We start from the raw sequence: 14,534 nt of genomic DNA on the forward strand, positions 1-14,534 counted from the left end.
CTTGGCTCTGTAAAACCACATGAATCATAAGCTCCCGGTGTTGTGGTGGCTGGTTTCTGCAGCGTCTCTGCTCGCGCAGAAGCACTGTGACGTGATATAGAGTTATTTGAATGCGTATTATGAGGAAAAAGATGGCGAACTCGCTACCGAATGCACAACTCGGTTGAAACAGAAAACTGTGGTTTGAGATTCCGAATGTTGTTTTCCCGAGTTTTTTTTTCGGTCTGACGAATTGGAGAGTTTTGGGCCCCCGTTGATATTTCCATCGACTTCAGGAAACAAATGTGCCATGCAATATGTAGGGGGACAAAAGAGGGAAAGGTGAAAGAATGAATGAATGAGAACGTGTCCAAAAGAGCGGGAATATTTGGAGTAGAAATCTCTTCCACTCTTCGCCTTTTCTCTATTATTAATCTTTCCAATTTTTAATATTTTCCCCATCATCTTGGGTGGGTGCACTTCACCGTTGTACTTGCGGGGATAAAATATTGGCACCAGTAATCACCATAGGAGTAGCGTGTGCGCACTGGTGGGGCATTTCGTTTGGCTTTTACGCACGTGGCCGATTGTGGTCCCAACGGTAACGAAATGGACCACCAGTTTGAAAGTTGGCACCTAAAAGCTCCATTTCTTTTTTGTTTTGTTCTTTATCTGGTTCATTTCAACTCTTCTCACAACACTGTATTTACTTCCCCCCTCCTCTCGATTTACCTCATTGATTTATTTTTGTTGCATGCATCCGTGGCCTGGGGTCTTCTTTTCTCTTCTCTTCCCTTTTTTTTTTTAGTGTAGATATTCTTATAAAGGAAATGTTTGCTAGGGTCAAAAGGGTAAGGCAAAAGCGTTCTATGTTCCTTACTGTAATAGCCTTGATTATTGGTATCGTAGTGCTGCGGAAACTTATCCACTACAGCGTACAAAAACACCAAGAAATGAGTGATGAATATGCGGATAGAAGGGCCCGGTACGATCCGAGTCCGCATGTGGACACACCCTTTCAGTACATTTCGCCTGAAGTGTTGGAAACATGGAAGTCGCGGGACTATCTTGTGGCATTGGGGGTTTTGTCTCCGGATATTAGCGTGAGGCGGAGACGCCGCTTCCTTCAACGCATGACATGTTGGACGTTCCCCGATGTGGCTACAAAGAGGAATAACTTCACTGGGGCCATGATACCATTATATGTTCTCGCGCGGCATCCGGTTCATAATTTCAAGTACTCAGATATATTAAAGGAGGAGGCTCGTCATTGGGAGGACATTATCACACTTCCCATTGATGAGGGTCGCGTTTCAACAAATAAGAAAATGGGAGATGGCACCTTTTGGGGACCCGAGACGGAGGTTGGTATGAGCCGAAAAACATTCATGTGGTTGGATTTGGCACTGAACCTTTTCGGTACTGCAACTTTCATTAGTAAAGCTGATGACGACATGTACCTTCGCGTACCACAGCAACTTGCCAATATACGCGTCTTGCCCACCCATAAATTGTACTATGGCTACAGTATGCCGAACCGCTATCCATACCAGTTCCGCTATGCTGATGGATCGGTCTTCACCATTTCCAGAGACATCGCTGAAAAAGTTGTGGGTTACAGACCCCTGCGCCGTCTCGCTAATCAATCATATGATCGCGCGTACCTTAAACATTATCTTTTGCTTTTCATGGACCATGAGGATATGATGGTGGGGCACACAATATTCCGCGTTGCAAAGGACGTTACTTACGCGACCGTTAGGCGATGTCATTTTCATAATATTTACGGAAGGTTTGATGTTTCCCCGCTGACGTTCAACTCAATCATGCTGCACAATATAAAGGAAAGTGAATACGCCGACCTGATGAGGCATTTCAGTAATATTAAACCAACTCCCACAAGGTACGTCAAAACTAGTGAAGGAATTTTCTTCGAATGCGAATTCCACAGCGGCAGACCTCTGCATTTGGGTGGAAGGTGGTGACAAAATCTACCATAGTCAAAAACGTTCCTCCCCTTCATCTTTTCAATTTTGTACTTTCTGTCCTGGCGAACAGACGGAAGAACCTGTAAGTGCGTCTGATATAAATTTTTCTTCCCTTCAATTACATGCTGTCATGCGCTACATTCGAATGCGGAAGTCAGTTCCTGCACTCCCCTACAAACCCCCTCTCTCCTCCCCCGCATACCTAATTTTTTTCTTTTCCTCCCTTAAAATAAGAAACGGGATGCTAAGAGATACCGTGGAAGGTCCCCACTTCGAGAGGTACGATGACATCATCTGCCGTAAAGGCTCCTGAGGTTCAGCTCCAGGAGTACTCTTCATGAATGTGATTTATCGAGCCTTTTTGCCTCGCAGGCGACATCCAATATCCCTCCGTGGAGTTATCCTTGTGATTTGTATTCTCCGCATCCCCGAGCTGTGCTTGTCCCGGTCTATCTTTATTTCTCATAGTCCGAGCGGAGAGTCCCCAAGCCAACGCGGATGGTTCGTGGCCTCCCCATTTTATGCTGCCCTGCCTCTTTGTTTTGTGTTCGGGAACATGGCTGACGGCTGCTCTCGTATTTATAACGCACCCGGGTTGGTGCTGGGACCCCTTATATTTGAATTTGGAGGGGTCGGCGTGTGAGACGTTTTTTTTATTTATTTGCTCCGTGGGGGTTTGTATCTTCCTCGGTATCTTCTTCGTGAACCTCCTCCTGATTGCGCGGGTTTTGTACACTTTGGGGATGCTCCCCCGTTTTTTGATCGACGGTTAGGAAAACATTGGGTACCGTCGATGAGGACTCGGTGTTCTGCTGAATCGTCGTGTTTTTGTGTATATTCCTTGATACTGCTGGGTCGGGACGGTCCTCTAATTCGTTGTTGTTCATACGCCGTTAGTTGTCTGCGTGGGCGGTTTTTGAACTACGCTGTGAATGCTTCGATATTGCGTTTCAGTTCATCTTCCGGTGTGAGTTTTCGGCGTAAGTTGAGGCGTCGACCCAGGTATTTTTTAGCGGGGATCGATGAACAAACTTCCTCGTATGCGACTTGACCTTCCTGTACGAAACGTTCCCCGTTGTCTTTATTCCCGCTTACCATAAGCTCTTCTTCAACCGCGATCCAAGCCGAGTCGATGTTTGTTTCGTCGTGTTTCCAGGACCCACCAATGGACCATAAAGTGACCAGGATAACTGTTATTTAGAATTATCCCTCCTCACCTGTGGGCACTCCCATCAGTAGTTATCGTTCAATTCAACGGCTTAACTACTTTTAGTAAGGGAAGTGGATGTTGTGGTTCGCTGTGCAATATCGTCGTTCTGGGGCTGGAAAAAGCCCCCTTTCACACTGGAGCTAGGGGTTGTAGCATAATCAATCATCAGATTCTGAGTCCAATGTTCCTGATATCGTCCAAGGAGTTTGATGGTGGAAAAACACTTCATTTAACTAACTCCTAGTGCAGATCCCGCTGTGCGAAGACCATCTACCTGGGGTTTCCCAACGTTACCGGCCTGAAGCGCTTCCAGCGGCGCTAAACCGTATTTTAATTTGGCGCCCGCAGGATCCCTGCATATTATGGCCTACAGCGGTGGCAACTCCTTACCGTCTGATGAATTCCCTCTCGGTTCCTCTGTCCCGACTGCCATTGAGCCCTCTCCTGTTCCCACTTCGCAGCGTAGCCGCCAATTCAATACGTCCAAGAACAGGGGTCCCATCACTGGCTGCGAGGGCCTATAGCTTCCCGTGCTGTCAGCGCACTTTCCCTCAGGCTCGGTGTGCCAAGTGCTTTTCCTGTCACAACCATTGGTTTTAGAGGGTATATAGGCAATGACAACCCCCAGCTATTGTCCCGCAGTTGACCTAACAGATGCTTCTTTGTGTTCCCTGTTTGTTTTAAACCTTCTATTCTATTCATGTCACCCTTTGCCAGCATCAATGTTCATATGCCTCTGAACGATGACGTTATTCCGAGTCTTCCTATTCAAATTCTGTTTTGCGTTGCGCTTCTACGTTGCGCCCCCATATTTTCTGCAAAATGCGCAGTTCACTTTTTTCTTCGCAAAGGGACCTTGAAAACGTTAATTTTTTTTTTAGCATGGAGGGGCCCCAAGCATTCCATCACGATTCACGCGGGATCACGCAGCCATTCTGTTCCACACCCCCGATAACAATACCAGCAGCTGTTTGCAGAACTAAAGGAACAGCTTTCCATGTTCGGAAGAGTTGATATATACCTCCCCCCGTACTGGAGAGCACCGATGGCTGTGCCGCTACCTCTTTCTCCAGTAGCCGACTGCACACTTCAGCTCTTAAAGGCGCGTGGCCGCTGAGGTGCATAGTTTTCTCTCCATAGAATTTTCCGAATCCTGACACCAAAATGATGGAGCCACTGTCGCTTTGCCCAATCGACAGGAAATGAACGGTATCAAGGCGCTCTCCTCCGATAGGGTTTTACAACACCGCTGTAACACCAAGTTCACATAATAGACCCGATTTCGTCTCCGGTGTGGTATAGTGGCTAGAACAAGCGGCTCTCACCCGCTAGACCCGGGTTCGATCCCCGGCACCGGAAGCCTTTTTTGGAGACCAACGTGCAGCTCCGCAAAAGGCTTATGAAAAGACAAAAAGTGGAACCGGAAAGCCGACCAACGGAAGCTCTCGTTTAGTCAGAAAGGCAACACAGAGGAAGGGTCGTCCCCCACCACGCATAAAATGACGGTGCCCTTCACTTCTTCACAGAGCGTGATACCCGTTTGAGGGCAATGAACGATATATGAAGGACAGTTCGAGTGGGCATGAGAGCGCCGTCGCAGTGGCGGCATCGTATTGTTCGGGTTTTGGTTGGTCAGGTCCGGTTCTCTACTCGCCATTTGGGGCTTCGACACGGTTAAGTAATTTGGCGTGCCTCGTCGAAGGGCGTTATATTAACACAAGGCCTCTTTTTGGCGACTGCGGTGGTTGTGCGATATGGACAGTGCCTGGAGGGTTCCTGGCGCAACATCCGACCCCCGGGAAGGCAGAACGCCGCCGGTGAGTGGGGTTGGAATGTGGTAGTTGTTGCGCTTACGGGTGTTTTCCGGGCAACTTTTCGTTAAATAATCAGTTTTACACAGAGACAGTTGCGTGTTGTCTTCATTTTGGCCATCTAGGTGGCTATCGCCTTACGTGTGGTGAAAACAACTCGGTGAGGTGCGCAAAAGCATGAAAGGTCGGAAAATGAATGGGAAAGTGCGGCCGCACTGGCGGGAGACTCCGTCGCTCCCTCATCGCTGGCGCCGAAACTTTCCCCGAGACCCTCCAACTAATTAATGCGGATCCCCTTTGGAATCAACAATACCTCAGCAAGGTGCAAACGGCGCAGCGACGTGGGCGGTGAAAATGAAAGTTGAGCACAGTGACGTAAGTTTGGAGGTTTTAAAGCCATTTTAAGGGATCATGGTGAACAGGGTGTAGGAAATAGGTCAAAGGAGATAAGGCACTCAGAGGTGAGAACGGCAGCGACCCAGTTTTGGCTACGGGGACATTAAACCTTGAAAACTAGGATCCTAAAGGTAAAATACTCTCGCGTGCCGCCCCACTGGCGAGGATGCGAAGGTACTTCCACGTGTCCCGCACTGCGGGCCTTTGTGGAAATTGGCGGTGCAGAGCGCGGCCATTTCCCCCATCAAGCAAAAAAAAAAACCTACTCGACAGGAAAATTCGCGGTCACTCAGCTTTCCACTGGACAGTTGGCCAATTCGGCCCGCCATCCGCGTTGCTGTCTCCGGGTTTAGTTGCATGCAAATTCTTCATCGGCGACCGTTTCAACCCAAGACGCGCACCTGGCTGGAAGCAACGGCGCCCGATCCCTCACGCAGTGTGCAAATCAACTTTCCGCCTCTATGGCGGGGAACGACGACAGAAGTATTGTAAGACGAAAAAGGTTCGTTGCAACGCCTCCGGCTTTTGGAGGTCACCCGACATTGGGGAGATCTCACCGTGCGCCGCCCTTTTTTTAAAAAAAAAGTTGGTTACCCCCACATAAGGGATGGGAACAGAAGGGATCGCCCAAAGCCCCGGGTAGCTACAACCGTAATTCCGGTTGCGCAGTGACCTTGGCCCTCCCTCAGTTGGTCTGCAAACTGCCGACGACCGCCGTTATCCCCGATCCAGGTCGTGCCAAGCAAAAGGTAAATTTCCTTTGACTTGCCGTGTTTAACCGCGAGGTGCCCCAGTCATTTACAGGGTTTTGAGAAGCCTCATGGCCCTTATCGCACAGTCGAGGGTGTTACGGACATTATTATAAATTTCCTAACATCCGAAACGAAAGGGCCACCATCTCGCCATATGGAAGAAGAAGGGGTTATGTGGACGCTGGACAGTCCAAAGAGTGGTGTAGATGATATTCGCCCGAAAGAATGATTTCACGAAACAGGTTTACCAAGCGCCACTAGAGTTAAAGGATAAAGGAGCGCATATGCGTATGCACGCCGTTGGTAACCGCCAAATCAAACGTAAGTTTACGGCCGTTGCCTCTCCATTTGCACCAATTACACTTTGCATGAAGAACAACGTGCAAACCGGTCGACTGTCAAGTTATCAGCGGTCACCATCTCGGTAAATACTCTTTCCTTCTTCATAAAGCATGCGTAGTCATCCTTTTTACAGCACAAAAAGGAGGAGAGAGGATAGTGCAGTCAAACCGAAGAAAAAGAATGAAAGTGTTTTTCCACCTCTAGGTACTGGCAGTTAACAGTATTCAAAAAGCAATGAATAAAAAAGGCTCCGGGGAATGGAACACGAATACACACACCGGCTGCCGCGCTAAATCTAGCAAAACGGTATATACACATCGTGTGGCCACCTCACTCCCTCCCACCGCTTTACCACTGGCGTCCATTTCGCCTTTTCTTATTCTTTGTCTTCGTGGGGTTGCCCTTGTGTGGAACAGCTGGGGGGCTTCGAGTAGGCGCTGTGGGGTTGGCGCTAACTTCACATCGGCTACACATGCAAAGAAACCAATAGCTCTCCAAAAGGTGCCGACGCCTTATTTGCGTGTCTTCATACCTATCCACGTCGATGTACGCGATGGTAATTTCCTCCCCAGCCTTTATCCGCCGCCGCGCCAGGAGCTCCACGGAACACGCCGCACTCCTGCTGCTTGTGGAAGCCTCAATCCGACGCGGTCGCACAATCGCAGCGTTTGGATCGCAGCTGTGGTTAATCATGCATAACTTCTCCTGCATCATCCATCCAAGCGTCTCCGTCTCGTTGAAGGGGTAACCGATGCTATTGCACTTTGTCCGGAAGAGTACATCGCGAAGGTGATCCGCATCGACGCGAAAACCTTGTGGGGCAAACGTGTCCGCCACGCGGCGAGCAAATGAGGTACAGAATTGACGAGCCGCTGGGGGCTGCTGCGTTGCGTTGGTGCAAAGCTCACCGACAGAAAGCAAAAGCGCCGTGTCACCCAACAACGCCCGCGAGCCATACTGCAAGGCAAACCGTAAGTAATCCGTATCGCCCTCACGATCGGACTCAGGGAGAGAGCAGAACCATGCACACGCCTGTTTGTGGGCCTGCAGCAGCGGGTGTTGCTGCATCACCTCCAGCTGCTCCTGCCATGTGAGTGATGTCGCCGGTTTGGAAGGCTCATCCCCAACGGGCACGCGAGGAACCCCCTCCGCCAGCTCACGAACGCAGTTTTCGCACAAGACAAGGTGCTTACAATCAGTACATTCATAGTGATGTTCCTCCCGTTCCCTGTTCCTTTCATTGCTTGTCTGTCGCCCATGTTGAGGGTAAGAGCGCCGTAACGGCAGACGCTGGGATTGCGAAGTGGGGCGTCTTTGCTGCGGCCGCTTACGCTGCAACGAACCCCTACCCTGCGACGTACGGCTGTCCTTGGGAACGCTGACGAAGCAGCGGTAACATGTGTTGCGCACAAATGGGCTATAGAGCACCGCAATGTCGTAAGGCACGCAGAGAATTGTGGAGTCAGCTTCGAAGTCCACCTCCGCTATAAGGCCACGACCCCGTCTTCCATCAATGTAACGGACTGAAGTTGTTTCGGATACCTCACGAGGCTTCTCGTCCGCCCCCGTCATACCTTTTAATTTCCTTTCCCCCTTTTTGGATTATTCTTTTACTTAACAAGACTCACCTCCTTATCTTAATCTCGTGAATCACCCCTTTGTTAGTTGATGGTCAGTTTTACTACTTTATGGGCTTGACGCTCTTTTTTTTTTTTTGTTTACGATTAATGTACGCAGATGCGTGCCCTTTAAAGAAAGAGCAATTAACTGGAGACTTATGTCTCTACGCACTACTTTCTCCTCTATTCCGCTACGGACGGCGTTGTTTTCCAATGGGATCACGCAAACAAGTAAACGAGTGTTGCGTAAAACGAGATGAGCAGGAAAGAAAAAAAACGATTGGTGTTCCCCGCCTCTCTTGAGTGCACAATGCACTCTTCTCCCCCTGAGGCAATGCGCAGAGAAAGACACAGCGACACACATTCACGCACATAGCACAAACATGGTTCTTTCATAATTCGAGCGTTTGCATGTGCATGTGTGTGAAAGAAAAGGGAGAGGAGGGGATCGAAGGCAAATAAATGAAGGCCGGGTAAAGAGAAAAGGCGGTAATGGCCACCAATCCCAACACCCTAACCGAGGAGGGGAATCGTTGCTTTCGCGTGCGAATTAATGCTCGTGCGCTCCACTTTCCCCTGGCAGCACATCGCATCCATAACATGAGGGGCTGCGGTAATTGAAGGAAATAGAAAGCGAACAAAAGTAAAAATATAAACTGTACGCGGGGCATTATAAGGGGGCGCCGTGCCAGAGCAAAAGGGAAGAGGCAATAAAAGAAATTCCCAAATGTTCACAGTTGCCTCCCCATACCTCATCCAAATGCATGCGAGGCCGCCAAGGGGCTCGAGACGATGGAGCCGCCTCTGGGGAAGGGGAGAGGTAAGTAAGTGTGATGGAGAAGGGGGCTTGACGGAGTCGTTGCTTCTTCTTACAACTGGAACATGCCCTCCGAACTGAGAGGTGCAGTTGCTCCACACTTCGTATTATCTTTAAATTTGAATATCTTTCCCTCTTCGCAGCTGACTCAACGCCCCTTACACACACACTTCCCAGCCGCACGGCACTGAACGAGGTCACAGAAAGCAGTCCGCTACGGTGAAACCCATTTTAGCATTCGTCCTCACCCTCTCGCCTTGAAGATCTGGTTACATTTCCCTCTTTCTTCCCTTTCGCCACACTTTCTGATTAACAAGGACCGCCCCACACGACCCCCTGCCCACAATCGCAGGTGGTTAACTCCGCGCCACAACCGGTTACAAAATAAACACTCACTAGCGCACGCACTTCTTCCTTTTCCCTTATCTATGTAGGTGTGAGAGCCGACACGTCAACCAGACTTCCGGCCCCTTTCATTTCCTCACGCACACTCTCTTGATGAATCATCAGAACGTATTTGAGGGAGCGGAACATAATCTTCCGTGTAATAATAAACCATTATGCCCACATGCATGCCAACGGACAACACTTAAACAACTTGCTTCTATGTTCATTCACCTTCCCAATCATCTTTCACATCATCCACGTAAATAACGACAATGCCAACAATAACGGCTAGAAACCTCCCCCTACCTTCTCACACAACACAGTGGTGAAGTGCATCAACGCTATCCAAATAGTATCTATGGGTCCCGATTCTCCGGTTTTGCGTAAGGCATCCCGAGGACATCAAACACGTCTTTCTCACACGTCACGTGCACCCGCTTCGCCTCGAGTTCCTCCTTCGTCATACCCAGCGTTTCCATCTTCGCAGAGTTTCCACTAATAGACGAGACAAAAGGCTCTGCACCCTCTTCGGTTACAGAGGACGAAGAGTACGGGTCCTCCTGCTTCATCTGTGACTTGCTTAAACCTGCGGCTTTCCTTGCTCGCACTCGCTCCTGCAGCACTCGAACCTCATCCGACGTGCCCACCTTAAAGAGGCCATACTCGTTCAGCAGGTAACCTTTGCTGATGGCGGCTTGCCGCATAATGACGTTGAAGTTTTTGCTCCCCGTGAAGGTGAGGAGGGCGGTAGGAACAGACTTCGTTTCAATGAGACGAATATCCACACGACGAGCCTTATATGTTTTTGTTGCACCTCCCGTCGTGCGCGGTGGGAGCCGGCCCATGCCCATGTATTTGAGAGGTCCGAGTGCCATCGTCGCCTCGAGGTACCGCTGCTCCTGAAGGTACTCAACCAGAATGGTAAGGACGCCAGTGGTTGTCACCGGGGCATCTAATGGTGGGGCGTTAAGAGAACGCGCAAGTATGGCGTCAATATCGCCGCTGAAGGGATGACGGCGGCGGTAGCTACCGCATATCTGAATCTCATAATCAGAGCCCAGTCGCCGCAACGCACACTCCCGGAGGAAGTTTTCGTGAAGGATGGATTCGTGCATCGGGATTTTCTCATTTATGTCGTGGAAGTAACGTACACCAACGCGCTGTTGCTCTGTCAGTTGAATCTGGTCTGCCTTTTCAATAAGATCCTCCACAGTAAAGATACCTTCGCGGTCAAACAGTGTTGCCGCCGCCCGGGGGCCAAAGCCATGGATCTGCGTAAGTTCCTGAATTGCCTTCAGTTTGGGCTTCGTTTTTTTCTCAAGTTCATCCAGCTTCCCGGTTCGGATGATCTCTTCAGCCTTCTTAAGCAGCTTGCTGCCGATTCCAGGGAATTTTTCAAGGTCCTCGACGGTGCGCAGTGGTAAGTCAAGGTGCGTTTTTAGGCTCCGCACCGCGCGGTTATAACTTTGTACCTTGTATTTCTCACCCAGGGCATTGTTGAGATCTGCCATCTCCGTGAAAATGCGGATGATGTTCTCACGGTTGTCAAGACTCAGACGGAAGAAGGTTCGTCTGAGCATTTTTTCTCTATGCTTTTATTCTTTGTCACTTCTCTGAACTTTCCCTCGTTACCTCACAAAAAAAAAGAGACAAGCAGCCTCTACTAATGTTTCCTTTGTATGTTCTTCCCCTTAGGTCCCACCTCCTTTATAAATTGCGCCGCCCGACGCGGTTAAGAGGAGCAGAAGCAAATAGGAAGGTGGAAGAAACCAAGCGCAATCGATTTACAAAGGGTGTGGAATGTATTAAGGTTTCTGCTTTCAATGCGCACTCTCTCAATATTTGCATTCAAACTTTTCGTCTTCTTTCATTCACCACCTTTTACCTGGTGGTGACCAAGAAAAGAGTGCGCGCTGCGGAGTTTTATGCACTGGCTTGTACCCCCATCACAAAGACACATAAATGCCACAATGGAAAGAGACAGAACTGAGAAGGAGAAAAGTAACGGAGAATAAGGCGCTGACAACACGTCGCAAATGAAACACCGTCACAACTGTCCCACACACACACATACCGCCCTTTCTTATATATATATATATATATATCTTCCCTAACACGACGGTGTCGCGCGCATGTGCACGCACAGTGCAACCCTGCGCAAAACTGTTAAGTTGGGAAAGATAAAACACATAACGGCGGGAAAATAATGGGTTGTAAACAACGTCCTCATCCAGTGGGATGAAGCCAGTTGCTATTCAACACAGTCATGTAGCCGCTCTGTCAAAGAAAACGGGTAAGAAACAATTCTTTCCCTTCCCCCCTTTTTTTAAAAAAAAAGAAAATGTGAATACACAACGCGTATCAAGAGAGAGGGAGAGGGAAAATAATAATAACAGAAGTCATATTGCCCTCAAGTTCCTCGACCTAGAAACAGAGTAGCAAGACCACGGTATGTAACAGTTACGTATTTGTGTGCCCGACGGAAGCTGGCGCCTTTAAATGAAAGAGGGAGAAAATGAATTTATTATTGGGCAACTCGCCGTTTCCCTTAAATGTGTTCTATGATGATGCTCCTCCAAATCGCGGCCCATCCATTCAATCGTATGTTTACTCTCCACGTGCCGTTACCTCTTTGCACTGGCCCCTCGCTATTGTTATGATATTCCCTGCACGGTTAGTTGACTATTGTCCCTTTTTTAGTTTAATTTTCTATTTTTCACTCCCTTCATTCCTTAACTGAGCTTTCTTCAGACATTCTCTCGACAAATTGGTACCCCACCACAAACACACAGATACACACGCATGCATGTCATGTGTAGGCTCCGAAAATTGCATTTCCCGCGAACACCGATATATGCACACACACACACACACACAGGCTGGAATGGATCCGTTGTATGAAGTACAAAGTTGACAAAACAAACAAACGACAAAAACCGAGTGAGCGGAGCATTCCTCCCCCATACTTTTCCATCTATATGTCAACACGCCTCCCCCCCCCCCCACCTTGAAACCAAGGTCTTACGCACAAAGCCACCAACGGCACGGTATGGGGTCTCAACAGGTAAAGAAACATGGGGAGGAAGCAGACGAAAAACGAAAGAAATCAAAAATGATAAAGGGTTGAACAAGAAAGAGGGGGGCTTCACAGTCAGCGGCCATACGGTATCTATCGTACACACCCACCTACATGCGCCCTTAACGTACGGCAATAAGGTGTTTGTTGGCGCTAGCCTACATTCATCCACTTCACATCATTTTGATCTTCGTTTTTTATCTGCTCCAACCACGTTCCCTTCTGTTTTCGTTCCTACATCCCGCTTCTCTGGGTGAACATATGCCATCCCCAAGGCTGCAAATATCTCACGTTCGTGTTTCACCTTTACGCGACGGGCCTCTACTTCACGCCAGAGAGCTGCAAGCTCCTTCGCCTGCTGCTGCTTCTGCTTTCGTGACGTTGCGCTTGAGCCCTTTGCGTTCTTCCCGACCGCCGCCTCGCCATCCTTTTCATCGTCCACCGCGTCTTCTATTGTGCCAACAAATGCCGGGGACTTGGCAGAGTAATAATTCGCACGGACTAACTTCTGAAACGCCTCTGCGCTCCAGCGGCCGCGGATGGCACCTTTGTCAGCCCCATCTCCGGCAACCCTGCCACCGGTTTCGGAGGACGATGTTGGTTCATTCCCAGTAGCATCGTTACGGAATAGGCCGTACTCATTGAGAATGAAGTTGCGCTTGATAGCCTCCGCACGCATGACAACATTAAAGTTCTTGCTTCCTGTGAAGTACAGAAGCGCCGCGGGAAAACATTCTGGCTCCACAAAGCGGATATCCAACCGTCGTGCAGGGTACATCCTCGGGTTCGCTGTACCGGCGTTGTATTTGTAACTTTTCAGACGACTAACACCCATGAATTTCGTTGCTCCCTGTGCAAGGGTCGCTTCAATGTACCGTTCCTCCTTCAGGGCGGAAACAAAAGCTGCAAGAACCTCCTGTGGTTCTAACTGTTTCTCGACCTTGAGGGATCCGTCCTTCTCCCTGCTGGTTTCTTCACTGGCGCCTTGGGGTGTTGCACCTTCGTCTGCTACTATCTTGCGTGTGATAAGCACATCTATATCTCCTGACGTTGCCAACCGCCTGCGGTAGCTCCCACATATGGCAAGCTCGTAGCTCTTCCCAAGGTACTTCCGCAGCCGCAGCTTAAGAAAAGCCTCGTGCAGGCGAACCTCTGCGTGTGGAATGCGTTGAGTAATATCGCTGTAGTACTTGAGTCCCAATCGCTGAGCCTCAGTCAGTTTTAGTGCAGACTTGTCACCACTACTTCCTTTTCCTCCTTCATTAGCCTCTTGTTCCTCCACACGCTTTCTCAGTTCTTCGACAGTTTTCAAGCCGTGCTTTTTGAAGAAAATCACAGCCGTGCGCGGCCCGACGCCATGCACCTGTGTGAGTTCTCTTACAGCACGAATCAGTGGTGTTTGCTGCAATAAATGGAGCTCGGCGAGATCACCCGTTGTAAGGATCTCAACGATCTTTTCCCTGAGTTTGTCGCCCATTGCCGTCGTATTTTTCACCTTTGCCACAAGCCGTTTGCGCTCCTCGTCGTTTACCCCAGGGGGCATGATGTTTGGTGGAAAGTTCATATAGATGTAATCATTCCGCTTTAGCCTCTCCACAGCGACAACATACGAGCTTGCCTTGTACCGTTCATCCAAGGCTTTGTTGATCTCCGCAAGCTGTTGGAATATCTGCAGCACTCTTTCACGGTAATCGGGGACAAAGTCAGTGGGTTTGATTTTTGGGGTGACGGGTACGGCTGCGGGTGCTGGTGCAGGCAACGCGGCGGGAGGAGGGGCCGGAGGAGACTTTGCCTTAGTTGCCGGTTTCTTTGGTTGGGATCGTGCACGGGTCCCAGCTGGCTGCTTCACTGGCCTCGGAGACACCGGGGCACTTGCTGCAGCCGCCGCTTGTTTTTTGGCTGGCTTCGGAGACGGTGGTGCTGAAGCCGCAGGTGCTGCCGGCGGCTTCTTCACAGGCCTCGGAGTTGGCGGTGTTGGTGCTGCGGCAGCTACAACTGGTCTCTTTACGGGCCTTGGTGAAGGTGGTGCAACGGGTGCAGGTGCTCCAGCCTGCGCCACGGGTTTCTTCGATGGCCTTGGTGGTGGTGGCGCCGGTGTCTGCGCAGGTGCTGCCGGCGGCTTCTTCACAGGCCTCGGAGTTGGCGGTGTTGGTGCTG

General features: G+C 49.8%; 3 protein-coding genes, 1 non-coding gene and 1 pseudogene across 5 annotated transcripts; 2 read left to right on the top strand and 3 right to left on the bottom strand.

Annotated features, from left to right (window-relative positions):
• Window positions 1-809: 809 nt before the first annotated feature.
• On the top strand, window positions 810-1,964 carry TEOVI_000012800 (UDP-Gal or UDP-GlcNAc-dependent glycosyltransferase, putative; the record flags this gene model as incomplete). Its single annotated transcript, XM_067220345.1, has 1 exon — window positions 810-1,964. One exon carries the CDS (start codon window positions 810-812, stop codon window positions 1,962-1,964), a length of 1,155 nt encoding a protein of 384 aa, XP_067076446.1.
• Window positions 1,965-4,464: 2,500 nt separating this feature from the next.
• TEOVI_000012900 lies at window positions 4,465-4,536 on the top strand. Its single transcript has one exon. It is a non-coding gene; the product is annotated as a tRNA-Glu (tRNA).
• Window positions 4,537-6,826: 2,290 nt separating this feature from the next.
• Window positions 6,827-8,050, bottom strand: TEOVI_000013000 (SET domain containing protein, putative; the record flags this gene model as incomplete). The annotated part of the gene is made up of 1 exon (XM_067220346.1): window positions 6,827-8,050. One exon carries the CDS (start codon window positions 8,048-8,050, stop codon window positions 6,827-6,829), a length of 1,224 nt encoding a protein of 407 aa, XP_067076447.1.
• A 1,607-nt stretch (window positions 8,051-9,657) lies between these two features.
• Window positions 9,658-10,881, bottom strand: TEOVI_000013100 (mitochondrial DNA polymerase beta; the record flags this gene model as incomplete). Its single annotated transcript, XM_067220347.1, has 1 exon — window positions 9,658-10,881. One exon carries the CDS (start codon window positions 10,879-10,881, stop codon window positions 9,658-9,660), a length of 1,224 nt encoding a protein of 407 aa, XP_067076448.1.
• A 1,674-nt stretch (window positions 10,882-12,555) lies between these two features.
• On the bottom strand, window positions 12,556-14,532 carry TEOVI_000013200:pseudogene (annotated as a pseudogene). Its single transcript has one exon. A coding segment is annotated over exon 1 (1,977 nt).
• Between the last annotated feature and the right edge of the window lie 2 nt (window positions 14,533-14,534).

The sequence above is a fragment of the Trypanosoma equiperdum genome, assembly GCF_001457755.1.
Source record: "Trypanosoma equiperdum strain OVI genome assembly, contig: ctg_111, whole genome shotgun sequence".
In the NCBI taxonomy this organism is placed as follows: Eukaryota; Euglenozoa; class Kinetoplastea; order Trypanosomatida; family Trypanosomatidae; genus Trypanosoma; species Trypanosoma equiperdum.